This window comes from Sander lucioperca, chromosome 6, assembly GCF_008315115.2.
Source record: "Sander lucioperca isolate FBNREF2018 chromosome 6, SLUC_FBN_1.2, whole genome shotgun sequence".
NCBI lineage: Eukaryota > Metazoa > Chordata > Actinopteri > Perciformes > Percidae > Sander > Sander lucioperca.
This window is the reverse complement of record NC_050178.1, coordinates 31946236-31968285: the sequence shown is the minus strand read 5'-3', so window position 1 is coordinate 31968285 and position 22050 is coordinate 31946236. Positions and strand designations below refer to the sequence as shown.

The window sequence follows — 22050 nt, the reverse complement described above, 5'->3', positions numbered from 1 at the left end:
AGGCCCCTTTCTTCTTTTTTTTGATTGGCTGATAAGTGGCCGGCTCAACTAAGAACTCCAGGGGAGACGCGCTTGATTCCTGCCGGTTCCATAGTGAGAGCGGCGCGCTTGAGAGACTTGAGAGCCATGTATTAGCCTACTAACGTTACTACAAACAAGGATAGCATATTTGTGTGAAACCTTGAAAAAACTAGCTATAAAGTGATTTAACAAAAAGGAGCAAACTGCTCAAATAGGTGCAAGTCAGTTTTGAAAGTCAGTCACTACTCATGAAGTAACGTTAATCGCTGGGAGCCCTATCAAACCCCTGCAGGCTATCATGTTTTGTGATACGGGGGCTAAAATGTGCGATGTAGGCCTACTGCTCCTCAGCAATAACATTGGTGCTGTCAAATCAGACACTGATGTAGGTGAAATCCCCAGCGGTCATAGTAGGAAAAGCAAAGATGCTGTCTTAAAAGAGCAACATGGTGTTTGGTCTTCAGAACCTATATATTTTTTAAAATTCAGCAGGCTAGATGTTAAGAGGTCGCCAATAACAACCTATATACCTAGGTCAACTTAGTCACATTTGGGAAAATGAGCAGAAGGCTATCTAAACTAATTTCTAGTAAGAAAGAAATAGCAACATGAAGATTCTGTTAGCGGGGATACAGAATAAGGAGCAGCTGAGTGTAATTCATTCTGCAGTGTTTTTCTATAAGATCTTTATGAATAAGATCCAATATACACCCCAGTAATAAATTCTTGTCTTATTTTTTTGACTAAAAGAAGAAATAATAGATAGATTTGGAAACAATAATGATTTTTTAAGTATTTTTCCTTTTTTTATTCAACAAGAAAAAAAAACAATATTCACACATATAACAGATATGGCAGATTATTTAAAAGGAAAAAACACTTTCAGTACGGTCTCAATACTGTATCATACTATACAATTGAATCAAATCAGAAATATCACATTTACCAGAAACCAGAAAATGGTCTCCGACAATCCCAACATACTCAGACACTTTAAAATACTTCCATGCAACAAATGACACAGTTATCAATAAAAAATATGGTTTAACTGAGGGCAGTGCCATGTTTTCAACAGATTTCACTAGAAGCTGGATTATAACACAGCCAGGTCATGTACGCGTCACGCGTGACTAACATTCTTTGACCAAATGCACTTCTCCGGCACAGAGATATGTTGAGTGAATGTTGAGTCCTCCTAACATCATTTGCTAACTGCTAAGTATTAACCTTCTGCTGTGTTGCCATCAATGGTCCTCAATAATTTAAAACTATTTCATTATACAGCTTACAATGTCAACTTTTATGCTTTAAAAGGTCCTATGACATGCTGCTTTTTGGATGCTTTTATATAGGCCTTAGTGGTCCCCTAATACTGTATCTGAAGTCTCTTTTATATAGACCTCAGTGGTCCCCTAATACTGTATCTGAAGTCTCTTTTATATAGACCTTAGTGGTCCCCTAATACTGTATCTGAAGTCTCTTTTATATAGGCCTTAGTGGTCCCCTAATACTGTATCTGAAGTCTCTTTCCCGAAATTCAGCCTTGGTGCAGAATTACAGCCACTAGAGCCAGTCCCACAATGAGCTTTCCTTAGGATGTGCCATTTCTGTGTCTGTAGCTTTAAATGCTTTTGAGGAGGAGAGAGGGGGGGCAAGGTGGAGGGTGGGGGTGTGGCCTTGACAAACTGCCACTTTGCTTGTTTGCAAGGGGGTAAGCTTCTCTCCACAACGCGTACCTCCTATGGCGCCATTTTGATACTAACAAGCCATCACCCGCCGTTAGCATCCCATTGACTGCCATTCATTTTGACGTCACTTTGACAGCGAATAACTTTACATCTGAAGCGTTTAAAGACTCTATTTGTCCATTGTTTATTTCTAAAGAAACACGACAATGTATAAAAGACTCCATTACCTTGTACCTCACGTTATGGCTCCGTAGCAGACGTTTTTGTAAAAATAGGCTAACGATTGTGTCATAACCACGCGACTTACTGTCGCATAGTAGAGAAATTACCGTACAGTACAGGAGAAGCTCGCAGGCAGTTTCGACTTACATTAGCTGTTTAAGTTTAATTACTAATGTTAACTAGCATTTTAGTTAGCAATAATTAGCCCGTTAGCTCCTTACACATACCTACGCTCTCCGTCTCTGCAAGATTGAGAATGATTGAGATTTCTCTTGGCACAGCTACCAGAAGACTTACAACTTTCAGACATATTGCTCACGTCACATCTACGTCTTCAAGCTCAGTTGGAGGCTGCACAGTAACGCTCAGCCCTCACCGGAAAAGTGCTTCTAATATACTTCACTGGTCTCCGTCCAGAGTAACGGGATCTGTTGGTCCATTTCTTTAACTGTCTATGATTGTTTGCAAGCCATGATGTTTCTCTCTCTCTCTCATGGGTGGGCCAAATTCTCTGGGCGGGCAAAGCAGAGAAAGGGGAGGTAACCTTCCCCCTTATGACTTCATAAGGAGGAGATTCCAGATTGGCCCATCTGAGCTTTAATTTTCTCAAAAGCAGAGCAGGATACCCAGGGCTCGGTTTACACTTATCGCCATTTCTAGCCACTGGGGGACCATAGGCAGGCTGGGGGAACTCATATTAATGTTAAAAAACCCCATAAAATGGTAATTTTTATGGGGTTGAGTGTTTGAGTGATTGAGTGTTTTTTGCAGGAGTGAAATTACTAAAAAGGTCTTTTGCACAAATATTTGGTTTTTATTTGGCATGACATGTCATTTCAAACTTGGAATTAGTCACATAAGGTAATCATTTTATGTAACTCGTAGTGGGGAAAAATATACAAATACATTTCCTAAGAAAAATATTAGTCTTTCAGAAAGTATGATGGCAAATGCAGAACACATTGGCTAAAAGAAAACAAATTTGAAAATATATTACTTTCAAAAAATTGAATGTAAGCCTCTATATACCCAACCCTACAACACAAATTCTTACAATGTTCTAATTGTTTTGCTCACTGTACTACAGTTGTGTTGTTCCACCTACAACATTGTGAGATTCTTGTATTGGCTTGTAATCCTATTGACTGAATAATGTGCTAGAGATCCTAGAAATGAGGCACAGTGGTGAATACACGAAGCACTGTGGTTGTCTGCACAGCAATTCTAATATACAAGTGCAGTGCAGTATTTGGTCAAGGAAAGCACCAGCAGTGCACAATCATACCTTTTACCTTTTTTTTTTTATGACAGATTCTATTGTTGTTTGGCATTATTATTTCATATAATTTTCTGGTCTCACTTATTTGCACCACAGTGCCAATTTCTAACTTTTTCTTCCATATTCATTTCAGAAATTAAATGCTCCGGCGCAAATTTGGCTTAATAAAGACTAGCTGCTGATGTAACAAAATAAAAACATTTTAAACCAAACTAAACATCAACTAAAACTTCATACAAGCCAAAGTAGCATCTATAAAAAATATATTAACTACACATAAATAAACAAATCTAAAAACAAACTGACCTAAGCTTAAATGAGAATAGAAATAATAGAAGATACAAAATGATTATGTTGTGATGTGCGAGCATTGATTGAATAAGATGCCTGTAACGGGCTGTGAAACACTCAGTGGATCAAACACCAAGTACTGCATTCACTGATCAATTATACGAAACATCTACTGCAAATGTATGAACTAAAATTCATAAATTAATTATTGGGAATGTATACATGTGCTGAACATATGTATTATGTAGCTTAAATTGAGTGTCTGCTGCCAGTGTCTTATTTAGATACTATACCACCAAGGACCACTGAAATTAGAATTTGAAAATCGTACACATGGTGCCTATAATTTAATAATTTACAATTAGCAATTGTTCATGACTAGTCCTGAAAGACTTGGAAATACAAAAAAAATATGTACAGTACAGACCTTATCTCCAAGAACAGAAATTCCTAGAATCTAAAATAGATAAAAAAATGACATAAAACTGTCACTCTTTTATATAGTATAAAACACCAGAAAAATTGTGACTAATCACACAAATATAGTGTATATTTCTCAAGTGGTATAGTCATATTTAATATATTATTTAAAAACATTTAGTCTAATAGTTACATATAGACAAATGCTTTAAATCACTAGATTTTATTGGAATATAAAATAGAATAAAGGGAAGCTGTTCAGTCCCCACCAAATGCATAAAAGAATTGTTATCATGCCGCAGCGTTGGTGTTCGACTTTTCCTTTTTATGAATAAATCATACAACATTTACATCAGATATTTAGCCTGTTCTCACTCTGTGGAGATGTGTGACAATGGCAAAATCAGATTTTTTTATGTCATGTCAGCTAAACCAAACCAAAAGAAAAAAAAAATAAATAAAAAAAGAATTTGATGAATTTTGCAGCCTGTTGGCCATATTGGATGCCCACAGCATCTTTAGTGCAGCACCGGTTGAAAACAACCCACCATGTCTCTGAACTCAAGACTGGCATCTCAATGATGTGGAATAGTGAGTTAATTACTGTGTGATTACTAAATGGAAAGCAACAATCTCATCACAGTAGTGTCTGGTTGGCAAACATGATATATTGGACCTTAATATACTTGTTTTGTCAAAAACCTGATGTAGTTTACTCTCACAGGAACCTAAATCTTTTAGACATATTTAACCATTATTTGCATAAACATTATTTAGCTGAGGTTGCTGAGACCTTTACGATGGAAAACATCAATCATTGGATTAGACATTGGCTGGTGTACCACACAATGTGTACTGTAAGGACACTTTAAAAACCTGTTAGGCACAGAGAGGTGAAGACAAACGCATACTGGCCGAGCTTCAGTGGTCCCACACTTCTGTCGGGTCATCAGTTCAACATCCGCTCACAATGAGTCCTTCTATCTCTCAATCAGATTATCAGTATCCATATCACTCATTAAGAAAATGCCTGTGTGCTGTGACAGTTGCATCTGAAAGAAAGAAAAGAGATGGAGATTTTATCGGTGAGGAGAGTGTTGTATACGTTAACTCATCACATGAATCAGCTTAGCATTATTTTATCATTCATGAGGACAACCTGAATTATAAAAGAAGAAAATAATTCATATGATTTTGCCACAATTTATATTGATTACTAGCCAAGAAATCTAGACGCGCCCTAGCGGCAGCAAATGTGGGTCTGGCTTGTCAGGCTAATTGATTACACCTGATTCTCGAATTTTCATAGCAAAAATAAAAGTGTAAACTATAAATTATAAAAATTAAGAACATACTCTGACCCTACTCTGTTTACCTGGACAGAAAAAAAAACACACAACTACTTGCTAGCTACACACATTGTGCTTATTATGACCCGTGAAAGCATCAGTGTTACTGCAGCTCATTTTACATGTACATACATCTACATTTAGGCTAGCTTTTCTCAGTCAATATAAACCGAGAGACAGCAGATACCCAGAATGATGTTAACTAATAATGTTTACTGTATTGCAATTTAGAAAACATATGCAAAATTAAATATGTAATACTAATATGAGGAAAAGATCACAATCGATGCTGGATTTTGATCAGTTGTGAATATGGTCCAATCAGCTCACAATTTGAATTTGATCGTTTTACAGATTAATTAAGGGTGCTCACCTTGGGTCAAAGTGATACTTTCCAAACCCAACTTTCCTCATTTAATCCTGGAAAGTCCTGCAAAAAAGCATTTCTATTGCCTACCATAATGTTCTATTAACCCTGGCTATATAAAGTAAAAACAAAGAACAATTTGGCCCTTTGACCCTTTAATCCAGGAAAAAGGAATGTATACAGTTTCATTTTTAAACCGAGTGTGTCCAACACATCTTGCATATTTTACATTATAGCAGGATGTACAGTAAGGCAAGTTACGTTTTGTCACAAAACTGCCACAAAACAGAAACCATTACCATATTTTAACATTGTTATTTTCATGAGAAAACCTCCAGTTTAAGATAATTCTCTAGTCATTTTTCAGAACATGGACCTTTTTTTAATTACCTTTTTAATATAATTGTCTTTCTATTTAGAACAGTTAAAACACACAATGCATGAATCCTTCTTTAGATATTCAGACAGAAGACACCACATATCCATTATTTCCCATTTATTTTGAACACATGGGGTGCTTTATCCAGTAGCAAGGACAGACACTTATTCATTCAATCCCAAGATCAGAAATGAGTGATAGCTTCAGTGTATACTTTACTGCATTGAAGGTTTCTCTGTAACAGTTTAAATGTGCCTTTGCCATGTTTTTTTTTTATGCCAGTGAAGTATTCATGTGACACTGTATGAAGTCACAGAAGCCTGAAAACCTTGAGAAACTTTATGAACGCTTTTGAGAACTCGGAACCAGAGTGCTGAAACTGTACCTCATTCACCACAGGGCGAACATTAAAAACCGATAACTTCTGAAAGAACCTGAGATCGTTAATGTGATCACATGAACTGTATGCTACACAGTTCATTTCCAACGTATTAGTATATGTCCATCTTACTTGAAAACTTGGATTAGACCAACAGGAAAGCTGTTGTGCTGTTGTCCACATATTAATTTCCACATCAAACTGCTGCTGCTAAACTTGTGTTTAGCCATGTTAGACTGATACAAAGCTGTGTGAAGGCGGATTGTGCTGTGATCTACGGCGCCTGATAGTGGAAATGATGGCACTTGTCCTACATTAAAATATGAATAATTCATTTTACCTAAACAAGTTTTAATTCTCTTTGCATTGTTTTATTTAATATGTATATTGTTTTAGGGAAACAGGCTGTGTTTTAAAGGACAATTCCGGCACAAAAAGAACCTAGGGGTTAATAACAGATGTGTACCCACTTGATCGGTCTCTGGGACATGTTTTCATGCTAATCGAATGTGTTTGTAGCTTGAAACAAGCTAGCGCGGACCGCTGATTAGCTTACAACGCTATCTATCCCGCCACTATCAGGCGCCGTAGATTACAGCACAATCTGCCTTCACACCGAAGCATTGAGAACATTGTAAGTGTACAGACAGTTTATTAAAAAGATTTTAGAAAGACCGTAGCTCCCAAGATAGCAGCCGCCTGTATACGAGAACGTGACTGTCTTTATAATCTATCTTTTTAATAAACTGTCTGTACACTTACAAAGTTCTCAATGCTTCGGTTAACATGTAGGGACCCTCATTATGCTACCGTTGATGTGTGGTGATATTTTGAGCCTTTTTAGTGGTATAAATAGCGATTTGTTTTTAACTTTCCCTGTGCCCAGAATACTAGCGTTGTAAGCTAATCAGCGGTCCGTGCTAGCGTCTTTCAAGCTAAAAACTCATTTGGTTAGCATGAAAACATGTTCCAGACAGCGATTGAGTGGGTACACATCTGTTATTAACCCCTAGGTTCGTTTTGCGCCAGAATTGTCCTGTAAGCTTCCAGTGGACTACAGTTAATAGTAATAGTAGTTTATTCTTAGTAGAAAGAAACAGACATACACTTAAAAATAAACTAACAACGTTGAGAAGGGAGAACAAAAATATTTCTGAAGTTAGTCTTAAATGAATCAGTGCAGAATGCTAGGCACACTGTAGCCTAATTAACAGATGCACCAGAATTAGCGTAAACATTTTCTATATTTGAATTAATCTGTTTTGACCTTATTTTATTCGGAGCTGTAGCATTTTTTAAATATAATTCACAGAATCACTGCTTTCGAGGGTTTAACGATAGATTACAGACTGTAAATCTCTCCGAGACAAACTTGTGATTTTGACTTCCTCTTTACTTGTTTTGACTTTTGTTTTCAGTTCTCCTTTAAACACAGCTTTGTCATGAAAATAACAATTATGACTACAGCATTATTTTGAAGCTACCACATCACATAAATTCCTTTCCTTCTCTGCATAGCAGTATAAATAAGTCACAAAGTTTTCAAATTATAACCATATGTATCGCAATAGGACATATCACAATACATTTCTATGAAGCTTTTACCCACAGACAAACAATACTAAATAAAATGTGGAGTAGAGGGTTATCATGGTTTCACTTAAGAAAAGCAAAAGAACAAATATACTTTATCCAACACCTAATCTCTCAAGTCAAGAAGGGATGAAACAACATCTGCATTAACTGCACAGTGCTACAAACTTATCTTCCTTCACAGTAAATTTTACAGTAATTCACTGATAAGCTCACTTCAGTGTGTTGATTAAGCAGAGTCACTGGCATCCTGATTATTTAGGCACTAAAAGAGGACAAGGCTGCAGTCATATAAAGTGTTACTAGTTTGAATGAAGTCTGTTAACTGTCAACTAATTTTATGGACCTGTTCAGTCTTGATCACATTAACATAATAGTTTTCATCAGGCAGCAATGACCGAGTGAACTCTAACAGACATGGAAAAAAATCCCTCATTCACAGACTTGGTTGTATTGACCAGATGCCCACTCTGTACTTGTGTAGAACAAAGAGACAACTGGGATGCGACAAATGAAGTACATGCATAATTTATGCATGATACCAAAACTTGCCACTTTAGCTTCTTCGACATGTTAGACAGGGATCAGCTCACAATGTCAAAACCACGTACCAAAAAGTTATTTTTCACACAATAAGGGGCTGGATATCGTTTGGTGATTTTGGTAGGTTTAACGTAACAGACAGTTATATTCTTTTAAAAATATGAATTGCTACTGAAGTGTTAGATGCAAAAATCCAGTGAATCAAACTGCTACAGAGACGGTACACCTAAATGAGATGAGGATGTTGAGGTAGACTGATAATTAATGAGCATCGGCTCCTTCCACCAGGACACTGGGAGGTAAGAGGGCTGACAGAGAGCATGGTACAGCTAGCATTAGTACATGTCTTAGGGAACAAGGGAAATAACCAGGAAGAAAAAAATTAAAAAGACCACTACTTTAGGTAGATAGTTAGGTCAGTTCTTACTTAATGGAAACAATGGTAAAATATGAAAGAAACGGCTTCAGTCTAACTTCCACAGCAGAAACACAGCAGCCATTATTGTTGTACTGCAAACGTTGGATCTTTCATGCAATGCACGTTATGTTGTATTTATGTGGTCAAACTTTTTTTTTGTTTTATTAAACATACTGATAGTTTGATTATTATTTGAATTGTCGCAAATCAAATGGGCCTTTTCAAGGTTATTTGATGCTGAATAAAACTGGATTTTTTTGTAGCTATATTATGCGTTTCCTCTGACATGCTCTGCTTCTCCCACAGGCAGGAACATGTCAAGTTAAACCCAACTTGTGGTCTCAAGTCTAAAAACATTAGAACTTCTATGTAAAATCTAACTTTTAACTGATATCCTGATATCGTTCTCCTAATGACGACCAGAGTGTGTGAAATCTGTCGGGAATGTCTTTCACAAAGATGTGGTGAAAATACAAGCAGCGCTGCTATTTCTTAGTGTAGATAGCATTTTATAAAAATGGAAAATCTGGTTTAAAGATACAGATCATTGGGTTATTAATCAATATAGTTACATGTTGTATAAACCACTCATGTCACAGTATGCTGCTTTACAAGAAGAGGTGAATATACATAGATATTGCCTTTGATGATTGTAACATGAATTGATTTGCGAAATGATGTTTATACATTTCCTTAAAAGTCTTCGTAATCATCAGACACTGGCCTTGAATTTTCTGTGCTGGTTTACTATCAATTTGATTCATTGGGTACCTAAATAGCACCAAATTCTGATACCCAGCCCGACACAAAATAAACATGTGACATTAGCAGAAAATGTGCTTTCAAGATCCTACATGATCTAAAAAAGTCTTGGTTGTGTACAGGGCTCAGTGTCTCCAAGAGGAAGGAGGAATGCTGGTGGTTACTGTCCTGTTCGGCTCTAGGAGTCGTACTCAGACTGCTCCTCTATCAACACAGCAGGTCGATTGCTTACCCTGCTGCCAAAGTCCAGGCAGGAAACCCCCAATGCAACCAAACAGTGCCATGCCTGCAGACAACAACACAGGAGATAGAAGTCACACTTATGCATGAAATATGTTGTTGTTTTTTTTTAAACTAAAACAACAGTGAGACAGAAGACCTCAATACACTAAACACAGTCCATTTTCAAAATCTTCAGAATCTAATGCCGTGTTTCCATTACATGGTACCTGCTCGACTCACCTCGACTCTACTCGCCTTTTTTGGTTTTCCATTACGAAAAAAAGTCCCTGGTACCTGCTAACAGGTACTTTTTTTTAGTATCACCTCCGTCGAGGTTCCAAGCGAGCTGAGGCGATACCAAAAGCTGACGTGAAAACCTGCAGACTTCTGATGCTATGGCGCTCAGCCACGCTCGCCTCAGGCTTGAGGCGGTACTAAATCTGCAATGGAAAATGGAGAACGGGGCACCGCAGCCGAGTCAAGCAGAGTCGAGTAGAGTAGAGTCGAGCAGGTACCATGTAATGGAAAAACGCCATAAGTTTACTCCATCATCATCCTGCAAACAAATACTATTTAATGCATTAGAAAACTGAACAATACATCGCAATTAATAAAACAGTTTTTATATTTATCTTTTTGCAATTATGTTATGGCCATGTTGAGTTTAAAAATCAGATTAACAGCACCTTTAACCCTGGATTACTGTATCCTTATTACAGCAACATTATGTAACTATTTTCCCTTAATATCAGCTTCAAAATCATTTTGATGCTACTCTGACTTGTAACAGGGAGAATGGTAAGAGCTTTGCGAAATAAAAGGCTGCAAGACAGACGCCGAGCCGGCCATCTTGCTGTTGGACCAGCGGGTCATTTTAGCTATGTCTTGTGTTGTTGCACTTGCTTGATGTTTGGCTGTGTTAGCAAAGTTGTGGACTCTCTAGTTTTTGATCCCAAGTAATGTAATCGTAACAAATGCATGTGTACAGCTGTCCATATTTACCACATCGGTGTATAAATTGCCCTCTGAAACTAAAGGGGCACCAAATTGCAGAAAAACCAATGTTAGGCAATGTTGCTTAAGTATAAAGTTTGATTTTAATTTACTTAAATTGCTTTTGTTTGTGCTTGTGTGCTTGGGTATGTGTATGTGCTCTCACAATTGAAACAAATTCAAGTATAAAGATTAGACATGTATTCATTGAAAAAACACTCCTACAAGTTAGTTATATATTGGATATTTAAGTAGTAGTCAGTAGGCAACGTACTATAAACACATCTTTGTGTAAAAAAAAAACAACCTTAAAGAGCGAGACAGACTAAAGTAAATAAGATTAATTTAAACTTAGTAACAAGTTTATACTACTATACTTCGTCACAGAATCATTGTCTGCATTAAAAAAAGGTTACAAAATGTACTAAAGTCAAAAAGTGTCTGAGAAATGAATGTAGTGTTGCAGTAATCATACTCACCAGGTAGACTACAAAGCACAGATAGGCTATGGAGAGCAGAGCAGCAAAAACATAGAACAGCACACTGTTCAGCGCCGTCACGTAAACCACCACGAAGTACATGTTGATTGCACAAACCAAGAGGATGACGATGCCTCCGGAAATCTTCCACACCCTAAAGAAACAGGCAGTTTATTTAGACCATTGAGAAACAATGTTTTTTCTCAAACTAACAGTCTCCTGGAAATATGTCCTTGTGACAGTAACACTGAGGAAATTCCTAGTTTGCGTAACCTTGGCCTGTTTAAAAACAACTTTGGATGTGTTTTTTCATAAACAGCATCAAATTACTGTAAATGATCAGTCTACATGTCTGAAGAAGGTGAAACGCTCAATAAACATCATAGTTCATAATAAACTTGTCTGGAACAGAGTCAATCAGGTCACATTGAGCAAACAAGTTGCATTTGATTTGTCGATAAAGAATGAAAGAAATTCACCAACTGGCTGTCAAACCAAAAGAGATCACGTCTTTCACTTCAAACAAAAGGCAGGAATGAATGATAAAGAAACGTATATATTTCACTCACATTCCGTTTGCAAAGTCGTTCATTATGGATGTCATACTGGTAAATGTCAGAATTGGGATCAATGCAAACGGTAGCTGTTGAATGGAAAGTCAAGTCAAAGTGAATATTTTTACAGTATTGTGTAAAACACAATAGTACAGAGTGAGAGAAGGTTCATGTTATAGATTTTTTTGACAGACTTAATTGTGAGGACTTTCTTAAATGATTCTTCCCGACCTGCATGCTTTGAAGCACGTTGAGGAAGTCGTTCATCCCTGTCAGATGCTCAACATCCTGAAAAATGGCTACCAGCAGTGTAGGTATGATGGCGACGGAGCGGGTCAGCAACACCCGAGCAAAACGGGACCATCGTAGGTTCAGGAAACCCTTTGCAAACACAAAAGTAAAAAACATGAGCACACACACTTTTCTTTGTTTTAGTGTTTACCCATTTCCAGGTATATGACCAACAGGCACTCTTACCTCCATGACAAACTGCCCAGAGTAAGTGCCTGTCATGGTGGAACTCTGTCCAGCTGCCAGGATCCCTATCGCCCAGATGTAGAGGGCTGCAGGCCCAAAGACACAGCCCAGGACCACTCCCTGAACAAACAGACATACCCACAGAAAAATTAATTATCTATCATCAGTGGTCGAAACGCGGGAGGGGGGAACGCTGTTCAAGGAGTAAAAGTCGGTATGGAATATTAATTATTTTTTCATTGTCTGTCATTTGTCTTTTACAGAGAGGAAGACAGCATGAGAGCAGCAGAGCAGAGAATAGTAGGAGAACACAAGTCTCATGTCATCGACATATTCATACAGTACATATCGACATATTTATGTAGCTCTGATGGTAGAGTAAAACTACCAAAAACAGTCAAGCATCCGGCTCTTGATTTTACCAGAATATCTTACATTATTGTGCTGCACATGAAATGCAGTTGAATAGCATTTATTTAATTTGAAAAAAATCTGAATGTAAAAACATCTTTGGTAATTATCTTAATTTTCCAGAATACCTCAGCACCCCCAATCATGCACATATTGCATAATTTCCTGTTAGTATACAATGGTTAGGTATGTTGATTTATTGTATACTAACTGCAAAAAACAGCACAATACAGATTAGCATATAACATATACTACACACAATTAGTATGTAGCATGGAATTGGGACACAGCTCAAATGTCTGCCATGAAAAGATTAACAGGCACATGTGTTGTCTCTTTTCCATACTACATAACTAATTGTATAAATAGTATAGAATTAGTACTAAGTACTAAAATAAATATACCAACAGGAAGTGAAAGTACTAACAGTAAGTGATGTTATATGTCCTCCTACGTCAATACAACTGTGATTTATTGTTGTTGTGGTGATGACCAAACATACCCCTTTGTAGATGTCCACCTCCAGTGTGCCGTTGTTGAGAGGGAAGAGACCTGAGTGAGGGCTGCCGGTTGCATTGCACTCCTTATTCTGCAACCAGGGACACACGCACATAATAAACCACAACTTAAAGCTCTGGACACGGCGTGTCAGCAGTACTTATCAGAAAATAATTATTCCACTGTGTTTCCATATGAAAGACACAGGCTTCAGTAAAGAGGAATGGATTCTTAATACTGTACACCCACCATTTCAATATTGGTTTTCCCGTAGAAGGCCTGAGCAAAGACTGCTACGACAAAGACGTTGATGAGGAAGGAGACGAAGAGAGCAACAGTTGACTCGATGAAGTAGTACTTGTTGGCTTCCTTTAATTCTTTCTTATTTTTGCGATCGATGTCCCGAGACTGGTACATAAGGAAGTAAACAGAAAAACTCTCAAATTTCATCAAACACCCAAAAGTCTGCTTTAAAAATGTTTTAAAACTGCATTCATACTGCTGAGCTTATGGGTATTATTCATACGGTGTGTCAAAATGTATACTTTGTGTCAAACATTGACAAATATGCTGTAACTTCTGTAAATTGTATACAAAATATGGATGGGATGGCTAATCAGTTTATCAAAAATGACTGGCAAGAGTCAATTTGACATAAACATGTATTTAGAAATACTCTAGAATCTTAAAAAAAAAAGTCTTCACTGGTTTCTGTGTTTGTAAAAATGTTCTTCAGGTTCTCTTAGAGTCAGTGACAAGTTCTAATATGCTTTTTAACCTTGACCAGCGCTGAGTGCAGGTAGATGTTGTGGGGCATGATGACGGCGCCTACGATTCCCACTGCCTGCTCCAACTGCGGAGGCCCACAGCCGGCACAGTACGGCAGGAACATCCCCTTCAGCAGCTCCCCTTGGTCTGGACTTACCAGCACGTACTACAGACAGGCAAAACAGAGTCAAACATGTCATGGTGTCATAAACATCTTGGCAAAAACTCTGAATTATATTGGAAATTGCAAGGTCCTATTACCTCGTAACCAAAGCTCAGAGCCATTACGGTGATGAGGAAGCCAAAGAAAGCTTCAAGTTTCCTCAGGCCTACAAGGAGATACAAACTGTATCAACGCTGAGATGCACAGCTTCTTTATACATTGATTGATAAGTAAGTGATGGCGTATCCGTACCGTATTTGTCTAGAAAGAGGAACACAAATGTGTCTGTGATGGTGATGAGGACTCCTACCCACAGCGGAATCCTGGAGGAGAAAGAGAAGAACTACAATAACTCCGTCCTCACCATCATCAGAAATATACTCTTTGTAAATCTCTAAAAATGTTTGCAGTCACTTTTCATGGACAAGCAGTGAAGAAGGTACCTGCCCACAGAGAGAAGGTTGAAAGCTATGGCACAGCCAATGACCTCCTGCATGTCTGAGCCAATAATTGCCAGCTCCACCATCAGCCACAGGATGATCCGAGGAACCTGAAAAAGAAAAGAGATTTTACACAAGTACAGTCCCACGCATAAAAAGGTAATGTACAACAAGAAAAGGGAAGTTAACGTATAATGAGAGTAGGGAATGCTCACTGTGGGATATTGGCGGTTGCAGACTTCAGCCAGGTGCATCCCAGTGACGACCCCGAGGCGTGCAGCTAACCTCTGCAACAGCAGCCCAATGATAGTGGCTCCAAGGAGCACCCATAGGAGCTTAAAAAAAGAAGGATACAATCAGTATTTTCCTACTTTTGTAATACTATCCTACTATGGACTACTTCCTATACGGAAGTTTTACTTGGGCAGACTGCCAAATTTATATAATAGCTAACTGTGTAAATTCTTGCTCATGTTAACATTCAAAACTGCCATTTCTTTTTAATAATACAATGGAAATAATTATGATGGAAATAACAATAACACCTTTATGCAGTAGATGCCTTTCCTTAGAGAAATATTTTGATCAAGCTTATTATGTGTCACTCCTCTAAGACACTAACACTAAGAGAACAAGCCGCATTGTCTGATATGTATCGGTGTGAAGAGAACAACAAAAACCTGTGGAACCACTTCCTCAAATATGGAGTTAAAAAATAAAAAAGCTAAAATGATACCAATCAAGAGGACACTGTATAATGGTTCACATGTTGTCCTAAACCCACACCCATTACCCAGCAATGTAAACTTGCAGAACAGCTATGTTTTGTTTGAATGTCTAGATTAACATGGTTTTTATACTGTATATCACCTTAAAGCCAGCTGTAGCTCCAGACTGCAGGTCAGACTCAATGTTCCCTGGATCCAAGTAAGCAATGCTCATCAGAAACCCCGGTCCGGTGAAGGCCCAGAGTTTACGGAAACTGAACACCTGAATAGAGGGACGGCAGAATTTCATCGTTATTACCTATGTTATAATTTGATTAATATAGTATTGTTTCAATTCCAAAAGAAAATGTGTTTTGATTCCCAAATCTAACACATTCTAATAAACTGTCCAACAAGGGTTAAAAGGATTATACTTGATCTTTCAAACTGATAAACCCAGCTACTACATTCTGTACATGATTACAAATGAACCACAATTTATAACTTCAGTTTTGCTGCTTATTTTACACAAAACAGCGGCTGTGAGACAGTACCTGGCTGACATTCTCCGGAATGGCCACCTTGTCTTCAAAATATGTGGAGAAGGGTTCATCCTGGGCCACTGGTGAGGCCGGAGGAGAGATGGAGCTGTACTGGTTAGTCTGGACTCCATCCTCCTGAGGGGAGTCTTCTAACAAAACCAAAGAGGAGAAAAACTAAAATTAGTGATGAGAGAAGAGTAACGTAAACAGAGAAAAAGTGATCCACTGCTGGAACACTAACACGTCTTTCCATCAATTTCACACTTTCTGTTTCTCAAGGCAGGCGCCATTACGAAAAATTCTACCTGGAGCTCCTACTTGCAGTTCGGAACATCATTCTGATCAGTTATGATAACTTTTCACGGACCCATTCAAATGCTGAAATTTTCATGGATGTGACACAATTACTGCAACAATGTTGGCCCTGCAACATGATTTGAGTGACCTTATTGTATATTATGGCACCTGCAATGTATTGACAACTTAATAAGAGAACCTGAAGTAGCCAGATGCAAATCAAAAGCATAATTTGCCCTATAAAACTATTGATATCATGGAAATGAAGAATCATTTCTAGAGATCTGCTGTGCTACACGACTAATACTTTTGCAACTGCAACCTTTGCTGCTTTTCAACAAATCCATAACCAAACTTTCCACTTCAAGTTAAAAAAGACATTAAAAAAAAAAATTAAATTTTTAATTTACGTTATAAAAAGAAAGAAAGTGGGATCTTGCTAAACTGAATTTTCTTTTATAAATTAGGCTGCCTTCTAAAGAGAGACCAGTGAGATTTTAGTCAGAGTATCGGAGACGTGTCTGTGAAGGAGCTTTACTGCATACACTTAAAGATTAAGCCATTTGAGCCAGTTTAATGACCAGAAGCAGACATTGTGAAAACCTCACTGCTGATAAGCAAAAAGCAATTCAACCTCGCTTTCAAAACTGCTACATAAGTGATTTAGTTAAATTTACATGCATTTGCTCAGTCAGTAATAACCTGTGATTTGGGCCACATCATTCAAATCTTAAAACCAACGACTCCATCAACATCTGTTATAAGAACACAATTAAAGAAAAAGGATTACAAACAAAAGACTATTCAATATTTACAAGCTTAAAAATCTACCAGTAAACAATGTGTACTACTCACTGAGTTTGGACTTTTCATTCTTTCCTCCCTTCATCTCCAACTCACTGCTGATCCCAAAGTCCACTGTTCCCTAACAGTGACTCGGCTTTTATACGACAATGCCTTAACCATCACTTCTTTTTTTTTTTTCCATTAGATGTCACAACGACATCACATTTCTATAAATCACCCGCAAAGAGAGGGACCTGCCCTTTACACTTCAACGAATCACACAGCACCACACAAGCAGTGATAAAGGAAAGGAAAATTAAAAGCATTTTGATTCTTAAAGAATTCCAAGGAATGAAAAAAATAAATCTTCCTTTAGTTATTAGACCATGGCGCTTTGGTTACATGCATCCAAGGCAAAATGTTGTTTTAAGCTGCTCCGTCAACATGCATACTGACACAGACACATGTGTATTGCAGCCTGAGCCGAATGCCCAGAGTGCTTAACGTTGGAGAACATGGCAGGTGTGTCTGTAATGTGATGGTCATGTTTCTGTTATCTTAAGCAGTTACCTTCGAGGAGGTCTCCGTCTTGCTCGGCCTTCATCAGGGCAGGCTAAGGGATCCCTGGGAACTTGAGGGATGAATATCAGCCTCCCTGGAATAAGACAACAACAGTTACATAATCTGAAGGTGCATGAAAGACATGAGGGCAAAACAGTAATTATCACGCAAGTGACGCTTTGCTCTCTAAACTAACAAGCTTAAATGACTGGTTTTGTGTTCCTTTGTTGGATTGTCAAAAAAACTTCAGGTCTTTTCACATGAGGAACAAACAACTTGAACATAAGACATGACTGTGCAAAACTTTCCCCCATCAATAGCAATAGAATTCACGAGTCATGAAAATGACTAAGCAACATTAACAGCATGTGAGAGGTCACTCACTACATTAAAGAGAAGCATTAACAGGAAACCTTGAGTTGACCATTGGCGTCTTGAGTTTCACTTCCACCTCATGAATCCTTCCTCTCACACACAGGTTCACTTCTTAACTAAACTGAACTTACTACCCAAAACATGAAATACAACACCTCAGTCCAGCCAGAGAACTGCATTTTATAACACCACGTTCTGTGAGACGGAGAGTGTACCTCCTCTAAAACCACATGACTATGGGACCATGTGAGGTATAAGACGAGCTGGGGCAGCAGACGGAGCAGCTTTCCAACAGTCAAGGTTTCCATCAGAGTGCCACTTCGTCTGGTTTACAACTTAACACAAGGTCCTTTGTACCTGCGGTACTTTGCTTAGTAGCAACAATTAATTTAACAAAATTAGAATTTAAGTAATACTATCAGTTACCAGCAAAATATGAGCGGTTTCTTGTATAAGAACCACAAAAACCCCTAAAACCTCATATGTCAAAATGAATCAACCTTTCCACAAGGCAAGAAGTTATTTTGAAATGACCGATTTTTTTTACTAGGACTATCAAAATAAGGTAACTTGTTGTTTTTTCCAACAATACATTGAACTATATGACTCTACTACGCCAAAAAATGATCAATTGTCCACATCACTTGTAACCGTCTGTGCTCCTTTTTTTCAGGTTTAAACAGAACATTTTTCAGTTGAGGTAAGAGAGTGTCAGCTAAAACGCTTATATTGACAAGCTGCGAAATATTAAATCTTTACCCCCTTGACGCTTTTTGCTTCAATTTCAAAAAACTTGTTATAAAATGTAATGATCATTCCACAAAACAAAGATACCAAAGAAAGTTATATATCACATGGCCGCGGGAGTCGGGACACTTCAGTTTTCTGCATCTCTTAAGGCACTCGTGTCCTCATGTGGCTGCAGTCAGCAGTCACAGTTAGTAAATGAACACACTAGAAATAGTACAAAATGAGGTTTCAAATTAGGGCTGGGCAATATTTCAATATTCTATCGATATTGTGATATGAGACTAGATATCGTCTTAGATTTTGAAGAATTGTAATATCGTTACATGGTAAGTTTAGTCTTTTCCTGGTTTCAAAGGCTGCATTACAGTAAAGTAAAGTCATTGTCTGAACTTACCAGACTGTTCTAGCTGTTCTATTATTTGCCTTTAACCACTTAGTCATTATATCCACATTATGATGGTTAGTTATCTAAAATCTAAATGTGGAAGATATTTTGTCATTCTTACAATATCGTTGTGGTATCGATATCGAGGTGTTTGGTCAAAAATATGATATGATATTTGATTTTCTCCAGATCGCCCAGCCCTATTTCAAATATGATATTATTGTGTACAGTTATTGTGGCTCATAAAGACACATGATCAAAACCAAGCCAGCTATGATCCTGAACTAGTACAAATTATCCTACAGTTTAATACCATTGTCATTTAGACATACATGATGATGACAGGTGGTTCAGGTGCATCAGTTTGATTCAATCATTTTTCCCAAACTCAATCAAGTCCAAACAGCTCTCAAACGACCATGTGTCACACACCACCATAAGTACTAAATGACATCCCTGTTAAACACACCCTTCTAATAACAGTTTATTCAGTCAGCCTTGTTGCAGGATTCAACACAAGGAAGTATTTCATCTTAACCTGTGAAGCAGGTTTACTTCCTCCTAACATAAACTCACTAACCTGAAGATAAAATGAAAGAATAATAACATCCTTTTGGAGGATGGTGGAAGTGATCTCACTAGATCAGATCACGATCACTCACGATGTAGCACTAACCTTGTCAAACACCATGGGCAACCATGTTTATGTGGTGATAAAAGAGTTAGACTCGGACAATGTTTTCCCAGCAGCAGCAGCTAAGAATTTGGTAAAACTGAATCCACACACATTATTCAATGACAGCACTCAGTATAAAGTTCAGGAATTAATGTTTATGTCATCAACTACATGATTCATTTTGACTTATAACCAAATGTTGTAAAGTTAGATTGGCCAAGGTTGTACATGTAAATTCAAAATTGGTAAGCCTAATAAGAAACCATATTACTTGATCATCCATTCATCCAGCTTCTCCAAAAAGCCTTGGCCTCAACAAACACGATAGACCCTAATCTGCACCGAACAGCTTTTACAATCACCAAATCTATGACAACTCCCAAACTGGCAAAGTATCTCTAATGTTACACCCATCAAAGTATGGCCCTTGCAGGCTTTTATACCCCATGCAAAAGAAAACACAAATCTCAACACAATTATGCCAAAGAAAACTGATTCAAAACGTTACACAAGAATCCTACATGACAAACTAGAACTTCTTCCTGAATTAATACAAAAACATTCTTACTATTTTTTTAAAATGAGAACTCAGCAGCTCCACAAAAATATAAAACCCTCCATCTCTGACGCCAACACTGCCATGTTTAACACAATAAGCTTTCAGCTGTTATAAAGGTTAAAAGAAAGAGTTATCTCTGGCTCTGTCTAACCAGGGAATCTAAAAACTTGAAGAACATGCACACACCTCGGATATTTGTTAGAAGGAGATATAGAAGATATATAATATATAAGATATTTGTTTCCCGTGTATTCCATTCACTGTTACAGTTCAGCAACTAACACCTTAAACTTGCCTGAAAAATGGACAGAGGACCAAATTCAGTTAATTTAGCAAGGGTATGGCTGTCAAATATCCTCCTCTAGTAGAGGAGGGGATTCCAGCACAATATCATGTAGCTAAGGAAAGCAATATTAATGGGTCAAAACTCCAGCAACACTTGTAGTATTAAGAACAGCATGTTGTCCTGTATAATACAAGTGTGAGAGCCATTTGGGTTTGTTTATTATTTGTTGCTGTTAATCCTCCCGCCACCGGGGGTAGCCAGGGCGCTGTCCATTTGGCTGGGACAGAGGTGATTTAATCAATGTCCAATTGGGCACAGGTGTTGGGAAGAGAAGGGAGCAAACAGTTTTTTGACCGTGCAGTATGTTACGAGAAGGAAAGTGGAATTAATGTGTTTTTGTTTGATGTTTACACATATGAATGGACTCTATGTATGCAAAATGGCCTAAGTTTTAAAATAAATGCTTACTGGCGATGTTTGGCATTGGCTCACATAGTGCACGCGTCTTAAATAGTTAAATTATCCACCCAGCCACGTAGTGGACGTTTTCGAGTAGCAAGGGTCCCTACAACAAGTTACTCTGATAATGTCAATTGATTTTACAAACTCCCAGAGTAAGTTAGTAGTAGTAAAGAGCTAACCTGAACTTCAACGTTTGACCTCTCGTCCTGATAACTTAACGTTAGCTACATGGTGATGTGGCTGCAGTTGAACCAAAACCTAGCTAAAAAATTAAACCAAGCCTGTCCGCTAACTAACGGTGTATGTGAACCAGAGCAGCCTTCATCACCTTTAAACCCAAAGCACCCTGGTGCGCCAACACTGTCGATCTAGCTACAGTGTGATAGAGCTAACAAGTTCCCATGGTGTGTTAGCTGTCCTGTTGGATCTGCTAACGTGACCCTTACCAAAGTATAAAAAAAAGCCCTTACCTGGGTATACTTTATGGGAGGGTTAAATTACAGGTTGTGTTTTGACGATTAAAGCTGCTTTTAAACTGACCCAATATGTGTAAATCTAAAGGTAGCTAGCTAAGTAGCACGTTATCAAGCTAAATTCTGTCAAAGTCGTATCATCTTTCCATATCAACTAAGTTTAAGACTCAATGCGCATGTGCTATAACACAACTGTTCTGATTGGTCAATGGGTGAGCTGTTAAGTTTGCCCTGGGTTTAGCTTGTCAGGCGGTGCTGACGGTCTTGCTCTAACCATCTCAAACCACGTTATATTAATGCGTAAGTAGCTAGCAGTTCTATTGCTGTAGTTCAGATGGAGCTCATTTAAACTATTTAAAGCGTTGGGTAGTTTAATGTATTGAAATGCATTATATTTTTACATGATCTTCGTATGTTTTGAATGTAAAATCTTAACTTGTAAAGTAAGTAACGTTATTAGTATCTTTTTCAGTAT

At 37.8% G+C, this 22050-nt stretch overlaps 1 protein-coding gene and 1 long non-coding RNA gene across 8 annotated transcripts; one reads left to right on the top strand and one right to left on the bottom strand.

Annotated features, from left to right (window-relative positions):
* Positions 1-877: 877 nt before the first annotated feature.
* On the top strand, positions 878-2839 carry LOC116066546. The gene is made up of 2 exons (XR_004108984.1): positions 878-1335; positions 2691-2839. It is a non-coding gene; the product is annotated as an uncharacterized LOC116066546 (long non-coding RNA).
* Positions 2840-3780: 941 nt separating this feature from the next.
* LOC116066503 (natural resistance-associated macrophage protein 2-like) lies at positions 3781-21763 on the bottom strand. 7 transcript variants are annotated; one of them, XM_031322620.2, is made up of 17 exons: positions 21573-21763; positions 17619-17703; positions 15978-16114; positions 15587-15706; positions 14932-15051; positions 14720-14826; positions 14529-14599; positions 14375-14442; positions 14124-14279; positions 13595-13753; positions 13350-13436; positions 12437-12556; positions 12191-12340; positions 11975-12048; positions 11406-11559; positions 9944-9997; positions 3781-4973 (listed from the first exon to the last, which is right to left on the bottom strand). In XM_031322620.2, the coding sequence occupies exons 2-17, from the start codon at positions 17650-17652 to the stop codon at positions 4902-4904; spliced, it is 1683 nt and encodes a 560-aa protein (XP_031178480.1). In that variant the 5' UTR covers positions 17653-17703; positions 21573-21763; the 3' UTR covers positions 3781-4901. The 7 variants fall into 7 exon arrangements, with proteins under 7 accessions (XP_031178480.1, XP_031178485.1, XP_035858542.1 ...); XM_031322625.2 differs by having other exon boundaries at positions 15978-16111; XM_036002649.1 differs by lacking the exon at positions 21573-21763 and adding an exon at positions 21282-21390.
* Positions 21764-22050: the final 287 nt, after the last annotated feature.